At 39.6% G+C, this 21902-nt stretch overlaps 2 protein-coding genes across 2 annotated transcripts; both read right to left on the bottom strand.

Annotated features, from left to right (window-relative positions):
• Positions 1 to 5297: 5297 nt before the first annotated feature.
• On the bottom strand, positions 5298 to 7586 carry LOC145637239 (uncharacterized). The gene has a single exon (XM_081688713.1). The coding sequence runs from the start codon at positions 7584 to 7586 to the stop codon at positions 5298 to 5300; it is 2289 nt and encodes a 762-aa protein (XP_081544839.1).
• Positions 7587 to 12578: 4992 nt separating this feature from the next.
• LOC145637238 (uncharacterized) lies at positions 12579 to 13190 on the bottom strand. The gene has a single exon (XM_081688712.1). It carries the CDS (start codon positions 13188 to 13190, stop codon positions 12579 to 12581), a length of 612 nt encoding a protein of 203 aa, XP_081544838.1.
• Between the last annotated feature and the right edge of the window lie 8712 nt (positions 13191 to 21902).

Raw genomic sequence — 21902 nt, 5'->3', positions numbered from 1 at the left:
GCTCATAAGTTAGATAATGGTTGTTGTTCCGGGTGAGCTCCGATACCGTGATGTCTTGGGGTTGGTAAAGGTTTACCGTCCAATTTGATGCCTGCACAGTCAGCACAGATAATCTAGCCCGGGGGGTTATCCGGGAATAACCGCTCCGATGCTAAAGTTAGTAATCTGAGGAATAAAGTATGAAGAGAGAGAAAGAGTATATATATATATATAGAGAGAGAGATTGTACCTTCATTATGAAAATGTGCCTAGATATATATAGGGGGATAACCAAGCAGGTGCCACCTATCCTTATAGGTGGCACACCGACCTTGTAGGTAGCAGGTGCCTACGTGGTTTTAAGCAGCTCTCCACGTGACCGAGATACCGGCCGTTTGTAGATGTTAAGCTGGTTTGCTAATTGCTGGGTAGTTAGTAATATTCAAGCCGCTTAACGGTCAAAGAGCTAGGTTGTCGGTATTATCCCGTACAACTAGCCCCCCAAGTGGGGATGTCGGAAGAATCCGACGTTCGCACTTTATGGCACCAGCTGGGTTTTCTGCCTAAAGGGCTGATAGTGCTTTGCTCAGTACAAATTAAATGTGAGATTTAAAAAATCTCCGATTTGCCCCCAAAGTGAGCAAAGTACCGATAGTGCTTTGCTCAGTACAAATAAAATGTGAGATTTAAAAAATCTCCGATTTTCCCCCAAAGTGAGCAAAGTACCGATAGTGCTTTGCTCAGTACAAATAAAATGTGAGATTTAAAAAATCTCCGATTTGCCCTCAAAGTGAGCAAAGTACCGATAGTGCTTTGCTCAGTACAAATAAAATGTGAGATTTTGAAAAATCTCCGATTTGCCCTTGAGGTTCGATATTGTGCTTAAGTATTAAGGCTTAACCCCATTGGACATAGTGATGGGCGGGAAAAATTGAAATGAAGTAAAATGAAGTGGGGCACGTGTCAAACGTCGAGCGTAGTTTGATGAAGTGGTGCTTTTATCTCCACCGTTGTATTTCATGCACCAAACGTCAAATCGAAATACTGTTCACCAGGGGTATAAATAGGGAATACGAACAGTTTCCTCATTTGATCCTAGGTTTGCGAAAAAATTTGTCAAAAAATTCTCTAAAAATTCCCAAAAATATACTTCTTTTGCTGTTTCGCGTAATCTCTAGTACGAAGATACTCTGGGCTCATACTCTGGTCGACGGATTCCAGTTGCTTCAAGCTTTAGTTGCTTCAGTTTGTTTTTTGCGATTCGTCGAAGTTGTTCGCTTCGTGTAGAGGTAAAAAACTTCGAATTTCTCTTTTTAATTTGTTTGTTCGATGTTTGTGACTTGCATGTAGTAGGTTTAGTGATGTTTCTGCATTTGTTGAGTTGGTTATGCGTAAATCTATAAAGAATTCTGTTACGGGCGAGGCTTGTGAGGTTGACCCGTTTGTGCACTTGTCCTTAGCGTCAGAAAAGGAAGCTGAAAAGCATTCTCAGTCTGTTAACATTGGTATATTAGAAGACATTGATCTTGTTGAACTTGAGTCTGTCAGTGTTATTGAGGACGTTGATTCATATATCTTCCTCGACGAATACGGCTCTAACCTTGGTAAAATCGGCGTCAAGAATATAGCAATGCCGAGAACTAAGCGTCCTAGCCTTGACCCTAATCAGGCTGAGAGCGCAGATAGGCGTCCTGGCAAAGAACCCATTGTTGACCCAGAAGCTGAAGTGTCCGACATCAATGAAGATGATGTGGAATCTATTGAACGCAGCATACCGTCCGATAGGGACGAAGACTCAGATGAGGAAGGCGGAGGGAGTGAAGATCAAGGGGAGGATGAAGAGGCCGGTGATAGTCAACAACAGTCTGGATTCGATAATGAGGAGACAGATTCAGATATAAACGAAGACATCAATGTCGGCGAACAAATCATTGCCGAGGAAGCATTAGATGAGGGCTACAACTCAGAAGATGACGATGAACAACATCGACGTCCCCTAGAGCTAGCTAACAACATAAAGGTAAAGACCATTAAGGTTGACGATAAATGGCTAGTAACCGCTACCGAGAAGGATTATTGTGGTGTTGGGAAGAGATTCTTCAAGCTACCTGACGACTATGCTCTTACTCTATCGCCTTCTGGTAGCACTGTGTTTGATTGCCCAGAAGGGCATATTGTCGTGTATGCTAAACATCTGGAGTTTGGACTCCGTTTTCCGCTTCACCCCTTTATCTAGAAGATATTTAAAGCCTGGAATATATGTATTGCCAGCTAACACCGACATCCGTTCGCAATATTGTGTCCTTAGTGTGGACCATGGTATATATGGATTTCCGTTAACTCTAAATCTTGTACGTAAGATTCACCGAATCAAGAAAGACAGCCAATCACCTGCCTGGTGGTCTCTTTATATTGCTACCGGTAAGATTACAGTGTGGCCAAAGCTGACCAGCTGTAAGAAATGGCAGAATCAATTTTACTTTTTGAAGGTTCCTGATAACTTTGGGTTACAAAGGACCTTCCATCTTCCTCATACATGGTTTGATACACTTAGGGATAGGAGTTTAGGCAAGCTTGAACGAAAAGCCTTTCGGTTTTTTGAATGTATGTATGTTAACGAAGGCAGTAAAGTTAAGGCCGTTCCAAGGGAGTGGCTGCCCAACTGTAATTATATCCTGGGCAATGCTCCCCTGTCTCATGTCGGTCTTTGCCATACTGATGCAATGGGTATGATTTAAAGTCATTTTATTTTTAACTTTGTGTCTGCTATTTATGTTATGACTCTTCTCGTTATTGACCTTCCGAGCCGTGGTTAACCTTTGAATGTTTTAGAAAACTTACCCTTGTGTATCATGTTAATGTCGTCACTTCATGTTTTTAAATGGTATTTGTATTACGTTTATTGCCGTTTGGTTTCACATTAATTTGTTAATATTTTAATCAGGTGTCGACAAGCTAGATAACGCACGGATCGGACTTCACCCTGACGGCAGTGTCAAGCATCAGTGTCCGCCCAATCCCAAGAAGAAGCTCGACAACCTTCCCAAGTTTGCTACCAGGGCTCAAAAAGGTAGGCAAAGAAATAGAAGAGACATGACTGCTCTTTCGCAATCGAAGCCGGCGGGATCCTCTATTCTCCCCCTTAGAAGGGGTGGTGGTGCTGGTAAATCTAAAAGGGCTTCTTCAACAAGCTGTCGTGATCAATCTAAGAAGCAAAAGACAGCTCCTGCCTCTGACCAGCAAACAAATCAGCTAAAGGATTCTGCTGCCGAGCTGAGTGTTGTGAATCTAGACGAGGACGATGTCGGTGGTGCTGACCTTTCGTCCCTGCAACCACCTCATATAGACGCCGAGAAGATCATTTCTGTTACGAAGGTGACCCCCCAAGTGAATATCGGCTTATCTGGTCTTAGCGGTCAGAATGTGTTTGTTCCTGCCTCTGTATCGGAATTCATCGAGGTACCACATGTGAAAATTCCTCAGGAGGTAGCTGATGAGTTTTTAGACTTTCCTATTGGAAACGCCAGTGAACCTTGGCGTCCAAACTTGACGGTGAACAAAGGTGAGTCTGTTTACTCTGATGATCCGTCATCTGGGGGTAGCCTTGGCTGGAGAATGTTGAAAGATCTGCCCACTCCAGCCGATAGGCCTACAGGTCGGTTCGTGGCTCCCTGTGGTGAAATGATGAACAACCTGCTCAAGGTAAGTTACTTAGGTTCTTTTATCCCGTTTCTTTCTCCTTTCTGTTTTTTACTCATTTATGTGGACTCAAGGTTTATTTTACACTTTTTTTTTTTTTTTTTTTTTTTTTTTTTTTTTATATATACATACTATTATTATTATTATTATTATTATTATTATATATATATATATATATATATATATATATATATATATATATATATATATATATATATATATATATATATATATATAGCTGATGAAGAACGTAAGGCCCATAATGCTGAGATTGAAGGTTACAAGGGCACACTGAAGGTGCTGGAAGGCAAGGTTGCTGACCGTGATGAGTTATTCAAGAAGCTGGAGGACCAAACTCAGCTAAAGGCTCGAATTGCTGATCTCGAGCAGAAATTAGAGGCTGAGAAGGGCAGTAGAAAAAGGGCCGAGGACAACCTTGAGCTTATGTGTTCAGAGAAAACTGCCATAAAGCGTAGGGCTGTCAACCAATTTTAAAAATCAGATCTGTACCGTGATAAGCTGGTTGACCGCTATACCGGTGGTTGGGTTGCTGCGCATCGGTGCATATGCAAGGCCGAGGAGTGGGGTGAGGACAAATGGCAGGTAGTGGAGGATGCTTACAATTCCGACTGGCATCTATCTCCCACCAGCTACGAGAAAGATTATTTTGATGATCCTCCCAGCCTTGATACTATGAAGAACCTTGATCCTCGCAGCCTTCTCGACGAGGAATTTGATGACGCCATTCTTGCCACTCCTTCTCATGATGACGGTTTGGAGAAGAGGTCTGAGGCTAAGCAGGTTTGAAGCGTCTGGCAGTCATCACCAAGCTCGTCATGTGGTTCTTGTTCTGTTTATGATTTTTGACTAGACAATTTTAGCTTAGATTTTATGTATTTAAGACTTATATCTGTATCCGTTTTTGTCCGGTAAGGGACTTAAGCCCATCTGGGTGATGGTTGTCGATTGCAGACAATTATATTACTTTTGTTTTTTGCTTGACATATCTCAAACTTTGTATGTGCTTTGAATGTATCAATGTTTTATCTGCGTATTATCGTTAAAGTACGTGTGCTTATATTTCATCAACTCTGCTAATATCGCTTATCAGTATTATTCTTGCCCCTTAGTTTGACGAGTAAATGTCTTAACATTTTGTCGTGAAACTTAACATCATGTTTCATGCCGATACAAGTATTATTAAATGTTTGCAAGGTTTACTTCCCAATCTTTTAGCGGGGCTCATGATACACAACGTGCCGCTATTTTCCTTGAGTAAATCTTTTCGATTATACTGCAACCTTTAGCAGGCTGAGCAACGACAGTGGATCAGACCGTCTATTCAACTCACCTTTAGGTGCATTAGTTATCCAACCATCTCGACACTTGAATGGCTGCTATGGCTAGCTAGGCCGTTTGCACGTCCATATCGAAAATGGGCAGATGGTTCTAGTTATCACCACTGAGTATTGTGTTCTTATTAACGGCTTTTAGCCAAATTAAAATTTGCGTACAAATTAGCCCCCTTAAGAAACACAATTTACAAAATGTGTGTCTACTAGTTATGCCAATATCTTACTATTACAAAATTAATCATTACTAGTACAAATTAGACATAACTAAACATAGTATTTTTTCAACACAGTTGCGTTCCAGACATTCTTTAACTGGACCCCTTCCAGTGTCATGAGACGGTAAGATCCTTGGCATATTGTTTCATATATTTGGTAGGGTCCTTCCCAGTTGGTCGTGAACTTACCATCGGCGTTTCCCTTTCCTGTTGCCGCCGTTCTACGCAAAACTAGATCTCCATCTTCTAACAGCCTATGATTGACGCGCTTGTTGTAGGCTTGACTCATTCTGTTTTTGTAAGCTGCAGATTTAATAGAGGCCATTAATCTTACTTCCGGTAGGAAGTCCAATTGTTGCCGTAATAGGAGGTCATTTTGATCTTCGCAGAAGTGTTGAATTCGAAATGTTGGTAACCCTACTTCCGCAGGAATTACTGCCTCTGATCCAAAAGCAAGATTGAAGGGCGACTCGCCTGTTGTTTCTTTGGTTGTCGTCCTGTTAGCCCATAATATTTCCGGTACTAAATCTTCCCATAGGCCTTTAGCATTTTCAATTTTCTTCTTTAGGGCACTTAAAACCTGCTTATTAGCGGCTTCAGCTTGGCCGTTAGACTGAGGATGGCAGACTGCAGCATAAGCAAACTTTACTTTGTATATGCCTAGAAAGTTTTTTACCGGGTTGCAGACGAATTGAGAACCGTGATCGAACAGCATTGCTATCGGTAATCCAAATCTGGTGAAGATATTTTTCCAGATAAACTTCTTTACCTCGTTTGCTGTTATCTTCACCACAGGTTCTGCTTCTATCCATTTTGTGAAGTAGTCTATCCCGACTATCAAAAACTTATGCCCTCCAGTTGCTGAGGTAAATGGGCCGACAATATCCATACCCCATTGCGCAAATGGAATCGGATTGAGGATAGGAGTCAGGTCATTTGGTGGTTGATTTATCGCTGGTCCGAATTTCTGGCATTTATCACATTTTTTGGCGTAGGCTAGAGTGTCCGTATTCATTGTTGGCCAGTAGTACCCCCTTTTCATTGCTTCTAACGACATTGATCGGCCCCCTGAGTGATTTCCGCAATCACCCTCGTGTATTTCTTCTATTAATCTTGCTGATTCATATGCCGTTAAACATCTTCTTAACAGCAGTGAGAAACCCCTCTTGTATAACATGCCCCGGAACATAACAAAACAAACGCTATCTTTCTTGATTTTTTGCGCCTCGTTCTTATCTATGGGGAGTACACCTTGGACTTTGTAGGCCAATATATCTTCATACCATTCACGGCCTTCTGATACGCAATTTACTTGTTTGTGTGTCTCTTCGTCTATACTTTTTTTCTTTAGAACTTCAATCATTACCGTGCGTTCTAAGTCATTAAAGCTAGAACTTGCATGCTTTGCCAGTGCATCTGCTTGAGTATTTTTGCCACGAGGTATCAGGTTGATTACAAAGTGGTCGAGTGCTGTTGTTATGCTTTTAAGTTTAGCTAAGTATGCTATCATCGTTGGTTCACGGGCTTCGTATCCACCACTGAAATGGCTAGCTACCAACTGCGAATCTGTGGATAACTCTACCCTCTTTGCCTCTGCCGCTATGCATAACTGAACTCTTGCTAGCGCCGCTTCATATTCGGCTTCATTATTGGAGGCCTTGAATTTGAACCGGATTGCATATTCGAATACATCTCCTTGTGGGGAAGTCATGATGATACCGGCCCCAGACCCAGTTGAGGCCGATGAGCCGTCAACCGATACCTTCCACATGCCGATTTCATCTTCCTCTTCAGTGTAAGAAGTTTCTACTATGAAGTCCGACAAAGCCTGGGCTTTAATCGACACTCTTGGCTTATAAATCAGTGCGTACTCCGATAACTCTATTGCCCATTTCAGCAGACGACTGGAGGTTTCCATTTTCTGAAGGGATTTTTCTAACGGTTGATTTGTCAGAATTTCAATGGTATGCGCATCAAAGTATGGTCGCAATTTTCTTGCCGCTATGACTACTGCATACGCGGTTTTTTCTACTAGAGGGTACCTCCGTTCCGCGGCATTTAGCACATGGCTCACAAAATATATAGGCGTTTGTAATTTCTTGCGCTCCACTAATAAAACTGCCGCCACCGTTTTTGGAGACGCCGAAATGTAAAGCTGCAACGTTTCTCCCATTTCTGGTCTGGAAATTGTAGGTAATGATCGTAAATGGTTCTTAACTGCCTCTAGTGCTTTGACCTGCTCCGGCCCCCAAACAAAAGTTTTGTTTTGGCGGAGAACAACAAAAAATGGCAATGCCTTGTCGGCTGATTTGCTGATGAATCTCGTTAACGCTCCCATTCGGCCCGTTAACTTTTGTATGTCTTTAATGGATTTCGGCTGTGGAAGGCTAAGGATGGCTTCAATTTTGTCGGGGTTATCATCTATTCCCCTTTGCTAACCATGAAGCCCAGGAATTTTCCAGATTTGACTCCGAACACACACTTCTCGGGATTCAACTTCATTCGATACCGTTTAAGTGTATCAAAAGTCTCTCTTAAGTCTTCGATATGGTCTCTAGCCAGACGGCTTTTTACGATGGAATCGTCGACATAGACTTCGACATTCCTTCCCTTTTGGTCTGCAAAAACCTTGTCCACCAGTTTTTGGTACGTCGCTCCTGCATTTCTCAATCCAAAAGGCATGGCCTTATAACAATAAACTCCGGCATCCGTGATAAATGTCGCTTTGTTTTGATCTGGCTGATAGAGGCTAACTTGATGATATCCGGAAAAAGCATCCATAAAACTCAAGAGCGCATGGCCTGACGTGGAGTCAACCAGGCGATCTATTCTCGGCAGCGGATAGCAGTCTTTTGGACAGGCCTTGTTTAAATCTGTAAAGTCAACGCACATTCTCCACTTCCCTGACGGCTTTCTGATCATTACAACGTTGGTCAACCACTCTGGGTATGTCCACGGCTCTATGAAACCTGCCGCTAACAGCTTGTTAACTTCTGCCTGTATTACTTCAATTTTTTCTGTGGAGAAATTCCTCTTCTTCTATCGTACCGGCCTAGCTTGCCTGTCAACATTCAATTTGTGAACCATTACATCGGGGCGAATCCCCGGCATTTCGTCGGCCGAGAAGGCGAAAACGTCAGCATTCTCTCTTAGGAGTTCAATCAAGTGGCATTGCATGTCGGTGTCCATATCGGATCCGATCTTCACTTTACGATTTGCGACTCCTAGTTGCAATTTGACATCAATAGTTTCTCCTCCCGGCAGCGGTCTTGGGACAGTTATGGGCCTTGTACCAAAGTTTGCCATTACCAAATCTTGGGTAAGCGGGGATCGCTCCCTTTTCTGACTATGCTGATTCGTTGGAGTCTGTCGACAAGGCTGCTTCAATGCCGACACGTAGCATTCTCTTGCTATCGTTTGGCTCCCTCTGACACGTTCTGTTTTGCCGACATTAGAGACATACACCATCGTGAGGTGATATGTCGATACTACCGCCTGTACGTCATGAATTAATGGTCTACCAACAATGACATTGTACGCTGACGGCATGTCTACAATCAGGAACTCAATCATCACGTCCCGTGCCCTTGATCCTTCCCCAATTCTAACTTGTAAGATTATACTACCTTCGGGTCTGACCGTTGAACCATTAAAACCGATAACCGGGTACGACACCGGCGTTAGGTACTTTCAACCTATCATCATGGCATCAAACACTCTTGCGAACAAAATATTTGTTGAGCTGCCCCCATCTACTAACGCGCGCTTGACGTCGCACCCATTGATTGTCAATATCAATACCAGCGGGTCGTCATGGGGAAAAACTATACCCTTTGCATCATCCTTAGAGAAGGATACAGAAGGGATTGCAGTTGGCCGAGGTCGTTCATCCACCCCTAATGCGTTTACCATGTGTTTGTACTCCGATAGAATTTTCTTTGCGTCGCTAACATAACCCCCATGCACGGGCCCTCCGGAAATTACCTCTATGGTAATTTTGCGCCCCTGAGGAGCTGAACCTTGTCGGTAATGTAATACCCCGTATTTTTAATGTATTTTATAAATTATTTATTTAATTATAAAATATATTTTGGGTCAAACTATTTTAATTATTGGATTATAGATAAAGCAAGTATTTATATTTGGGTCAATAAGTATTTAATCCAAACGTAGCCCATCTTTATTGAACCCAATCATCTTATTTTTACTTTTGGGCCACCTACTTCATCATTTAAGTCCATTATTTTTTTATGAAGCCCAAACCTACCCTAACCTACTCTACACTATAAATACTCCATTTATCCCCAAAATTTCCCACACAAAAAGTCAATTGGTCAAGGTAATTATTTCTCCTCTTATTTCCCTTTTCTTATTCTTTTTCCTTTTTCCTTTTCTCTTCTTTCTTTTCTTATTTTTTTCCTTTCTTTTGCTTGTTCTTTCACGCTGCCACTGCTGCCGCCAACCCACCGCCGGTCTGCCACCACCTGCCGCCGGCCAGCAGCCGCCCAGCTGGCCGGCCACCACCCACGGTGGTTCTTCCCTTCTCTCTCTACTTTTATTTTGTTTTAATAATTATTCCTATAATATATACTTTGGGGTTTTGATTTTAATTGTTTAAACATGATTAGTATGTTTGATAATTATATTCTAATGATTAAATATTGTAAATTTTAGATTATAAAGTGTTAAATTTTCAGATTTTATGAAGTATTAAAAGTTAGGGTTTTAATTATTAAAGTGTTGATTTTTAGGGTTTTTATGAATAATTGATTTAGGGCTTTTATAGTAATGATGTTTTGAAATTTTGGTGATTACAACTACTTATTAGTTTAACTTAATTCCAAATTTATTTTGAACACGCAAATTCATGTTTTAATAATTAGATTTCCGTTCGTAAATATTAATCTCGTTTTAATCCCGATTAGGTTCTAAACTCCTCTGATTTTGATAAAAAAAAAGTAGTGTTTTTCGAGTGGAAACAACGTTTTAAGAAAGACTCACCACCTTTGGTAGTGAGAACCACCCTCTCGTGGCCAAATTCAGCCTCTAAATATGATTTTCGGGCAGTTTTTGATTTTAACGAAGTTTTTTTTTTTTTATGCTTTAAATTTTATCTTTGAGTTTAAAAGGGGTAAGAGATAATTTAATGTTTCTATGGATAATTTAAGTATAAAGATGTATTTTAATGAAGTTTTAAAGGATTTTTGATTAGTTTAAAATGTTGGAATTTTATTTAAAGTAGTATAATTGTGATTTTTAAAAAAAGGGTGTGATTATCCATTAAAAAGGAGTTTAATTAGGGGTTTTTAAATAATTTTCAGATTATTATAAGTTATTTAAAGTGAGTTTAAGTTGCTGGAAATTGTGTATACAAGGGTAATTAATATAGTATTATTGTCCCTTTATGTAGGAGACTTGGTTCGAGAATTGTTGTAGAGTAATCGGTTATTTTAAGAGCTTATTTGAGGTACGTTCGCGTACTTAGCATATTTTGGTGATGTAGAATCATGCTAGGTTTGATTTCAATTAATTACAAGTAGTATTATGCTAAGGTTTATGTATGGAATTGTGAATTTGTGATGTTTGTGATTGAATAGTGAAGCATGAATTATTTGTGATGGTTTATGGATCGGAAAATTATATTTTGGGCATGTTGTGTTTGAACCACATTTTTATTTATGGCATGTTAGAAGGCATGATTAATTAAACTACATGTTTAATTATGTTTGATATATTGAAAAGGAATTTTATTATGGTTCAAATAATTTTTATTGATGCTTTAAGCATGAGGAAAGAGCTATATAAGTGTCTATGTACACAAGGAATAAATTGTATGTTGGTGCCTTTGTGCACTTAAGGTGTTTTTAACACCGAGGGATATGATTTTGGCGCATTATGCGTTTAAGGTGTCTTTGACACTGAGGTAGAATTAAAAAGGGTTCAACAATAAATAATATGTGGTCACTAATTATTCAAGAATTAAATTGGTATGTTTGTTTGATTGAATAATTATTGTTGATTGACTTATTATGCTTTGAGAGTCATCACCAAGTCTAATAATATGTAAATAACGTAAAGTGAAAGAGATTACGTACCAAAACTCTTGGAACGTATATACCTTGAGTATGAACAATGGGGGAGTTATGGGGTTTTATATTTAACCATAACTTCCAATGGAGTACAGGACGCTGTATATTCCTTTTTTATTATTTATTATTATATGCAGGAATTCCGCCAACTTTGTGTGGTTTTGTCGCTGGCACGGTTAGCTCCCGTGCTAGTTAACCTCAAATTTATTTGGGGGAGGTTAATAGGTGGAAACCCGTTTGATGCGTAATCAATGCAAAATGAATTAATTAGTGTCTAGTCATTGTGTCTTGTTGATTGGTGTGTGTGCTTGTGAACAAGTGCAATGAGGTAAGTGTGTGTTGATAGGTGAAAGCATGTTAGTGTGGCTAATTTACGCTTATGTACTCAGCTTTGCTGATTGTGTGTGTTTGTGTATTTGGCCATGTCTTTATCTTGACCCTATGATGACCCATTTTTAATGGAGAGTAGTGGAAACAAGTAGAGATAAACTTTTCAGGTATTGAGGCATATTCATAATGGGGCACGAGTGAAGAGCGAATCATGCTAGTTTATATTAGTTACAATGTGTTTCTGCTTTAATTATTTATGCTAATATTTATATGTGGAGCTAATATCAAGTTTGGATTTGGGCTGGTTTTTAATAAGGGCCTTTAATGGTTCCAAGTTGTAGGTTGATTTTCATTTTACTTCGCTCATTTTGGTTTTAACTTTACTTTTGTTTGGTTAGCTTTTCAAGTTGGATTGTTTTGGAAAGGTTTTTAAAATTAGTCTTCTGCTGTGTATCTTTGATATTTGCCTTAATCGTTTTCACGGTGGCGGTAATGTCTTAGATATTCCTATTTAAAGTTTTATACAGGGCAAAACAGGTATTTTAAAATAAAGGAATTTCTAGGGTGTTACAGGTAAACATCGGCATGACCCGTCGGTAAGCATCGTCTTGCATTGACGGGTCTCCTTGTTTTCGATACTCTGTCTGTCTTGCTAACGGTGCTGGCTGTCGGCTTGCTCCTGCCTGAGACCGGTATTGGGATAAATGCCCCTTTCTAATAAGGTCCTCAATTTTTTCCTTCAATTGGATACATTCCTCAGTATAGTGGCCGACATCTTTATGGAACATGCAGTACTTCTTTAAATCTCGGCCTTTCGTTATCATTGGCGCCGACCGATTCCACTCTTCCTTGTGTTGATTTATTGAGTAAATAGCGTCCCTTGGTGTGTTCAGCTGAGTATAATTATTATATTATCCCAAACCTCTAGCAGGTCTACTTGCCTTTTGCTGATTTTGTATGCTAATCCCACCCACGTGGGTCTCGAGTGATGAGTAAGTGTTTTGCCGCCGAGACGGCTCTGACGATGCTACGTGATTGCCCGCTCTCAGAAGCTCTTCACTCTTGATGTATTCATGAGCCTTATTAAATGCTATGCCGAGGTTGGGAAAGGACTTTCGTGCCATGTACCTCTTAAAATCGCTATCAGCTAAACCACTCATTAAGGCCATGACGGCTATCTCCTGCTGTAACTTTGGTATAGTGTTGGCTTCATTATTAAAACGTCGGACGAAATCTCTCAATGATTCGTCCTTCCTCTGTCTAACAGACATAAGTTCCCCTGAGGTTCTTTGTCTTGCGCTGTTGCTTATATATTGTCTTGTGAACAATTCGACAAGAGTGTCGAAGCAGTCAATGGATCCGGGTGGGAGATTGGTGAACCAGTCTGAAGCTACCCCTACCAATGTCATTGGAAAGACTTTACACCACACGGCGTCGGTGTCGGTGTACAACAACATATGGCTTTCAAAGGCCGCGATATACCTCTTTGGATCACCCTTGCCGTCATATGTGCATGTCGGCATTTTTATTTTTTCCATTTGCTAATCGAGAACCTCTTGCCACCGCTGGCCTTTTGTCGGTATGATTCTGACTCCCCCCTCTGCATGGTTTGTGTGACCTGTCGCTCAGAGGGTATCACCATCTCTTGTGGCGGTGGTCGTGGCTGAGGTTGCTATCCAGCCTGATTGAACTGATCTTCGAGGTTGATGATTACGGGCGTTGTCGGCTTACCCCGAGGTTCCTTCGTGGCCGCGATCTCAGCCTCCTTCCTTTTCCGGGACATTGCTTGCATGACCTTAGCCGTTATCTCCAACTCTTCTGGAGTAAATTCTCCCAAGGGATCCGGGGTTGGTGCCCGAGTTCTTTCCGGTGTTAGCGGTACATTTATGGTGTCTTTATGAAGAAGGTAAGTTTCGTCCTCCACCGTTATCTCTGGTATGCTGTTTACGGTTTTGTTGGCATTGGTATTTAAAATGCCGTTATCGTAATTCCGGTTTTCTGATTCTGGGACGGGTGTAGTTTCAATATTTCCTTCCATGACTGCTGGAGGTCTTTTTTGGACGATAGAAGTTATTACTATCCCCTCCTTCTAGCGCCAATATTTTCGAGTGAGCTCTGATACCGTGATGTCTTGGGGTTGGTAAAGGTTTACCGTCCAATTTGATGTCTGCACAGTCAGCACAGATAATCTAGCCCGGTGGGTTATCCGGGAATAACCGCTCCGATGCTAAAGTTAGTAATCTGAGGAAGAAAGTATGAAGAGAGAGAAAGAGTATATATATATATATAGAGAGAGAGAGATTGTACCTTCATTATGAAAATGTGCCTAGATATATATAGGGGGATAACCAAGCAGGTGCCACCTATCCTTATAGGTGGCACACCGACCTTGTAGGTAGCAGGTGCCTACGTGGTTTTAAGCAGCTCTCCACGTGACCGAGATACCGGCCGTTTGTAGATGTTAAGCTGGTTTGCTAATTGCTGGGTAATTAGTAATATTCAAGCCGCTTAACGGTCAAAGAACTAGGTTGTCGGTATTATCCCGTACAGTTGTGACTTAGCTCTTTTTTCTTCCAGCTTCTGTTTAGGAATTATTTCAGTGTTGCGGTAACACAGTTATATCTTGAGTCATTCTTTTCTGAAGCAAGTGTGCCTTGTGTAGTCTTAAAGTCTTGGCTCATGTCGCTTGTCAACTGTCATTAACAACCAATGATAAGTAACCTCCTGGCAGGCAGTGGTCCACCATCCACATCGATTCCAAGTGACTTCTTTCAAATAGTCAAACGTAGGGTAGGGGTGAAAGTAATTCGGATTAAAACCGAACCGAATCGAAAACCGAACCGAATTATTAATTTGGATTGGATTTTTTTTAAATTCGGTTTAGATTGGATTGGGAAAATAAAAAATATGGATTTTCGGTTTGGATTCGATTTTGACCTATTAAAAACCGAAAACCGAATTTTAGGCCCAAATATACAAGTCCATCTCACCCTTTCACATAAACCCTTTAGGCTTTAGGCCTTTAATATATAAACTCTTTAGGCTTTAGGCCCTTCACATAACCCCTATTCTTATTTTCTCTCTCCTCCTAACAGCCGCTCCTCCACCTTCTCTCTCCTCCCTCACTATTCTCCTCTCTGATCTCATGCATTCTATCTCTCCTCTCTCACTCTATCTCCTCTGTTTTTCATTCTCTCTTTTGATCTTCTCTATCAAAACTTTTAAGCTCTTCTCCTGCACCAATTTCCTCTTTCTCTAAGCTTCGACCTGAACGGATTAATCAACACCAAATAAGTGATTTGCTGCTGTAGACACCTGATTGTGTCTCCCCAAAAACCAAACCCAGTGATGAGAACCTTTCGCGTCTTTGATTATCGAGTTAGGTGAAGTGTTAAAGAGTCTCGTAAATTTCCCTTAATCCTTAATCGTTTCTAACCTTTCCTAAAATGTTTTAAGCCAAAAGCATTTATTACGTGCTTTTAAACCCAAAATCATTCATTTCGTGTCCTTGAAAATCATTCATTTCATGTCCTCTTTATAAAAACGTCCAAACCGGTCTATTTTGGTCCATAATACTAGTCCAATTATTGTGTGTTTGGATGGGAGTTGAAAAGAGCTTTCCAACGATATATTATAAGCCCAAATCCGACTTAAAACGAATAAGTTATGGCCAAAATACTAAACCAAGCCCAAACCGAGCCTAAGTCCACCTTACCTACAACCCAATGATCATGTGAGGGTCCAAATACCTTAAGCCATTCCCTAACTAATTAGGATTCATTAGGAACTTCTAGAAGTCTCTAGAAGGTTCTAATCTATCCTTTTTGAAAGATAAAGATCAAAAAGTTTGAAATTGAATAAAACTCCTCTTTTTGAAAGTCCTTATTTTATTCGAATTCAAAGATGTTCAAATATGATTCTCGTGCCTAATAATTTTTGTCCAAATATTAGATGGTTGGATAGCCCTTGAAATTATCTTTCCAATGATATATCGTAATCCCAATTCCGAGCTATATGAACGAAATACCAAACTCTATCCAAAACTGACACCCTTCCACTATTTCGATCATATATTTTATTCTACAAAATATATCGACATTATTCCAATTGGGTTGGAAATTAGATTTCCAGAGCTTTTCAACGATATATTATTTATCTTATTCCGATTTCAGGTTCAAAAGTTATGATAAAAACAAAAACCGCAAAAAATGTTGCCTATCGCAAGAGTTTTATTCCGATTCGAATTTGGATCTTTTCTAATCCTTCGACCCTCTTTTTTCTTATAAATAGAGGTCGTTTTCCTCCGTTTTCAATCATCAACAAGCTTGATCACCAACAATCATCATCTAATCCCCTCTCTCTCTAAGCTAAAAGTTTTTCTTTCTTTCTAGCCTAGCCTAAACACATCCCAACACCATCTTGATATTCTCTTCAATCACACATCATACCTCCTTCACGATCCTTGAATATTCCAAGCCAATCTCGTAGTTGCCTTCGACCTCGACGTGAAAGGCTGATAGTTCTGAGGGTTTGGTCCCAAATCTATATTTCAATTCTTATTTGATTTATTTATGTATTTAATCTTTCTTGAAGTTACTAACATGTGTATTGTTTTGATAGAAAGAGATACGAGGCATCAAAGTGAGTAGATCTACTATCTTTATTCCTTCGATATAGAAATCATGCTTATAATATTATTTTAATTTCCTAGTGTCATGTTAGGATGCTTTTGTGATTTCTAGTATCATGTTAGGATGTTGATTTTGATTCCTAGTATCATGTTTAGGGTGTTAATTAATATTCCTAATATCATGTTGATTTCTAGTATCATGTTTAGGCTAAAGCTTTAATCTTGATTATTATTTAGTGACATGTTAGGGTTTGTTATTAATCCGTTTAGTATCATGCCTAGGATCTTACTAATGATGTTTTGATTATGATGATGATTGTAGTGTCAATTAATAATTATTACATTGCTTGATTATTTATTATTCATTGTTATTGCTTGATCACACCCTTTCTTGCAGGTTTAAAGGGAATTTGTACTTGAATCACGCCTAATAAGATAATTAATAATTTGATTTTAGGCTTAATATGATTTTAATTTAACTGATTGCCAATAATAGATTTATTTGTGCATTAATAATCAACCAACATAGATTAAACAGGTTTAGGGCTAACTTATTGTATGTATGTTGATTGGAAAGCGCACATGAATATCATAAGAATTAAGTAGAGGTCGATTTAGGGCGGGTTCAATCTCTTTTAGGTTGGATTCGTACCATCATCCCCGAATATCCAGTCATGGTTCCAGAACACTATGGAGTTAGCGATCTCCGTGATCGTGAATGGGGTGTAACCTTCACACCCGTGAACGGTTTACAAGTTCCTAAAACTTGTTAGGGACTCTTTTATCTCTAGTTGCCTTCCCTTTGAACGTCACCATGCTTAAATGCATGATCACTGTAGGGCTCAAAGTTGATGTTTAAAATATTCCCTACATCTGCCGACGACTTCGTTCTTCATTAGGTTCGTCAAGCAAGAAAAAGGATCTGAGTTTTTCTTTTTCGTTTTTTTTATGTAATTTTTTTATTTCTTTTTTGTTTTTTATTTATGTAATTTTGTAAGTTAAAATTGTTGGACAAATTTAATCTTGAATATTTGTCAATTTATGTATGTTGTTAATTTGTCTTCAAAATAATATAATTTGCTTGTTTTTTTATAATTAATATCGCGAATCTGCTAAAAAAATTTCAATTTTCGGATTGGATTCGGTTTGAGCATTAGAAATTCGGTTCGGTTTGGATTGGACCGAATTCCAATTCAGTTTGGATTTGGATTGAAAAATCTAAAACCGAATTATTTCGGTATGGGCTATAATCCAAACCGAAAACCGAACTTTCACCCCTAACGTAGGGCTCGAATGCAACAATATTGCGATGTTACCTTAAGTTCTTGGTACTGTTTGCTTAAAGGTTGATTTAGTGATATATGTGTTTTATATTCTATTTTATCCCCCGTCCCACGGTCATTTATTTGCATATTTGAGCTCTTTGGAGCTACTTTTAGTACTAATGTGTGGTTGCGAGTGTTTTGTAGAGTTGGCATTTGTTTTGTAGGAATTCCTCGGATTTGTCGGTGATTTCTATGTTCTTCCGGCCACTACGATATATCGAAACTTGTATCACATTCATGACCGTTGATTGTAGCCCAAGATCGATCATACCGGTGATTAAGGGCTTGGTTCGTGGAATTAGTCCGAGCTACAGTCCAAGGAAAATAAGGTTTGGGCTTTTTATGAGTTGAAGCCCAAAGTAAAAGAGGAGCAAATGTGCCTAAGAGAAAAGTCGGGCCCGATCGGGCGGATGCCCTGATTACGAAGGCGAAACACAAAAAGGCGGGCCAGATGGGGCGCGTGTTTCTGGAAGGCGTTTTAGCGTCGATTAATTTGTTTAAGCTTAGGATTTTTTCTAGCTTAGTTTAAGTACGCTTTTGTTAAGCGAGTTTAGCATTCTTCCCCTTCATTCTATTCTATTCTGTTCTTTTATCTCTCTCTCCCTCTCTCCTTAATTAAACTCTTAGATTTAGTTTTATGTTTTGGGATTTCTCTCTTGTTTTCTCTCTCTACACTCTTGGTTTATACAATTTCATACTTCCTTCTTTTGGTATTATCTCTTTTCTCTTTTATTAATTATTTTCTTTGCTTTAATCTTAATCATGTCTTGTTTAATTGCTTTGATTAGTTTAGATTTTAATATGCGTGAGTAGTTTAATTCTAGAGTTTTGGGGGATCCATAATTTTTATGAAGGGATAATTTGTTATTATTGATTGTTGATATTGCACGATAATTTCTCATTGAATTGTTTTAACGCTTCACAATTAGATTATGAATCGAGCAGATGTGATTGATTGTAAAAGTATAGCAGTATTGAATTGATGAATCGAGCAGATGTTAATTTGATATTAAATACTATTTTCAATAGGAACTTAGATCTAATAAATTGCGAGAGCCTGTTAGATCTATGTTGATTAATAAATTGCGAGAGCCTGTTAATCATGTTATCTATGCAATGTTAATTGTTGATTGTTATGTTTTATCCCGTAATATTAATTAATGGTGAACCTGTGACCCTAGGCCTTTTATTATTGATTTCTCCCTGCTCTTAATCTCCGTAGTATAGTTTCCTTTTAATAACAATATTTTGGTTACTTAATACTACCTCCGCTTCATATTACTCGCAACAATTTCCTAAAATGACCGCTTCACATTACTCGCAACAAAGTGATTTCTTCCTTTTTTTAGTAAGTTTTTTTGTATGATTTTACAAAATTACCCTTACTTTTTTTTAAACACCCTAAAAAAAAAAATACAGATTTTATATTATTAACTTAAACTCTAACATTAATTAACTTAAGAATTTCCACCCAAATCAATCCGTTTCCCTCTCATCAATCATCCCAGCCACCTTCATCATTCAACCACCTTCATCATCAAATTTCTTCATCTTCTTCCTCATCCCCATTAATTTTCTTTCTCCTCCTCCAACCCCATTCTCAAGGCTTTCCAGATCTTAGGGTTATGTGGGTTCGCAGGATCGGTGGGTTCGTTGGGTTAGTGGGTGCGCTAGCTTGGTGGTCTCGCGGGATCGGTAGGTTCGTTGGCTGGTGGTGGTGGTCGTGAATGGTTTCGTTGGGTTGGTGGGTTCAAGGGTTCGTGGTTTTCTGGGTTCGATTGTGGGTTTGATTGGGGTTATGGGTTCAATTGCTAGTTATGGGTTTTGATTGAGGGTTTGTGGATTTGGTTATGGGGTTTTGATTGTGCTGGGTACGGTGGGATGCTGCGGGGTACGGTGGTTTTGGGGTTTTGATTGTGCTGGGTACAGTGGGTTGCTCCGGCTAGGTGATGCTGGGTTCGTGGGTGGTGTTGGGTGTGTCGGTGGTGATGGGTTCGTTGGTGGTGGTGGTGGTGGTGGTGGTGGGTGGTTTCGGTGATGTTGGGTGGTGGCGGGTGGTTTCGGTGATGTTGGTTGGTGGTGATGGTTGGTTTCGGTGATGCTGGGTGGTGGTGGTGGTTGGTGTCGCTGCTGCTTGGTGGTAGTGGGTTATTTGATTTAATTAAGGTTGAATTTGGTTTTCCCTTTTTTGGGGTTGGATTAGTAGTTAAGCATATACCCTTATTTTTCAATAATCATACTTTCAATCTTTTGCCTAGGACTCCGCAAACTTGTACTTTGTTGCGAGTAATATGAAGCGGAGGTAGTAGTTTAGATTATAAAAATTAATTAGGAATAGAAAGACTTGTTTCCCTGTGGATTCGACCCTACTTCCCTACCTACATTAGTTAGAGAATTTAGGAATTACTTTTGATTAGGTGATACGACTTTAGCCTATCAAAATTTGGCGCCGTTGCCGAGGAAACGGTTTTATTTTTATTTCTGATTGTTTTTGTAGTCTAAATTATTTTCTCCCATCTCAGAGAACGCGAGTTCTTTGAGACAATTTTCTCATATTTGTTTGTTCAGTTCTGTGTTTATGCCCAGGAGTTCTAGGTCACGTTACATTCCATTCGACCCTGAAATCGAACGATCCTTTCATAGGCAGAAGAACCTTTTCAGACAGGTACGAGACACTTCTGAAGGTAATCCACCTTTGGAACCCCCATCTGATTCTAGTGCCACAGAAGTTTCTTCAGAACCAGAATCAAAGATGGCGGCTCAAACACCTCGCAAGCTCAGCGATTATTTGCAGCCATCATTGACGGATTTTCCACATCTCACTCCTACTCCGGCTCTTGATGGAGTGCAATTCGAGATTAAGCCCCAATTTATCACGATGATAGAAAGGAAGCAATTCAGTGGAGCTAAGGGTGAAGATTCTAATCTTCACATTGTAGATTTCTGTCAATATTACAATACCATTAGGCAAGCTGGGGTCACGCAAGACCAAATCAGGGAGATTCTTTTTCCCTTTTCTTTATGTGGAAAAGCTAAACCATGGTTTATTGGTTTGAATAGAACTGCACTTGGTATTACTGATCGGGAAACTCTTGCTTCAAATTTTTATAATAAATATTACCTTGTAGAGAGAACAGCTTTACAAAGAAGTGCAATTCAAAACTTTGCCCAAGAGCTAGATGAAACTCTATATGAGGCTTGGGAAAGTTGTAAGGATCTACAGAGAGAATGCCCCCACCATAATCTGGCACAATGGAAGTTGATTCAAGCTTTTTACAATGGGCTTGGAAACACATCTAGAACAATTCTAGATTCTACAGCTAGTGGGAGGTTCATGAATCTCAATGTTGAGAATGCAGGTCAAGTTATCGAAGATATGGCAATTCATAATTCTCAATATGGGAATCCGAGAGGGTTTGCTAACAAAGGAAAACATAATGTTGATTCCGTGTCCTTTTTGCAGGCTCAGTTAACATTTATTTTCCAGAAAATAGATAATCTTAGTAATGCTATTCCTAACTCTGTTGCTAACGTTTCTGCTGTTAATAATACCAATGAAGCTTTTTGTGAAAATTGTGGAATTGTAGGACACTGGGAGCAAGATTGTAGGAGTTCCATGGAGCAAGTTAATGTCTTTCAAACCTATAGGCAAAATAACCCATACTCCAACACTTATAATCCTGGCCTCTGGAACCATCCATATCTTTCCTACCAGAGTACCAATGTACAAAATCCTCCACCTCCACAACAATCACAACAACAACCACCACCACAACAAAAATATTACTATCCTAACTCTGGCCAGAAAATCCAATCACAGCCCTCCTCATCTTCTGACCCTACCTTGTCAGAAATTAGAGTGATGCTAGGAAATATGCAAAAGCACATGGAGAGTAGGGATGCTCAAATTGATTCGATCCTAACCCATAATAAAATCATGGATAATCAAATTGCGCAGATTTCCTCTACTCTACAAGCCCGCCAACATGGAGCCCTACCATCGCAGCCAGTACAACTTACAGATCAAGCTTATGCAATTATCCTGAGGAGTAGTTCACACTATGATGGGCCTCCTATGCCCAAGGATGATGAACCTGTTTTAATGAAAATTGCTAATTCTGATTCTGTTATACCTAATGATCTTAACACTAGCCCTGCAGGGCTCCAGGGTAGTACTAATATTTCTAATGATACATTGCAGGGTACAAATCCAGAGAAGGTTGCAACCCAAGATAAGGGTGGAGATGTTCAAAATCCAGTTATCAAACTACCATTCCTCA

Source organism: Chenopodium album, chromosome 6 (assembly GCF_948465745.1).
Source record: "Chenopodium album chromosome 6, dcCheAlbu1.1, whole genome shotgun sequence".
In the NCBI taxonomy this organism is placed as follows: Eukaryota; Viridiplantae; Streptophyta; class Magnoliopsida; order Caryophyllales; family Amaranthaceae; genus Chenopodium; species Chenopodium album.
This window is presented reverse-complemented; position numbering and strand designations above follow the sequence as displayed.

What these genes read in the sequence shown, in the direction of transcription:
- LOC145637239 (XM_081688713.1), bottom strand. Translation starts at nt 7,586, where the DNA reads ATGGGAGCGTTAACGAGATTCATCAGCAAATCAGCCGACAAGGCATTG.
- LOC145637238 (XM_081688712.1), bottom strand. Translation starts at nt 13,190, where the DNA reads ATGCCGACATGCACATATGACGGCAAGGGTGATCCAAAGAGGTATATC.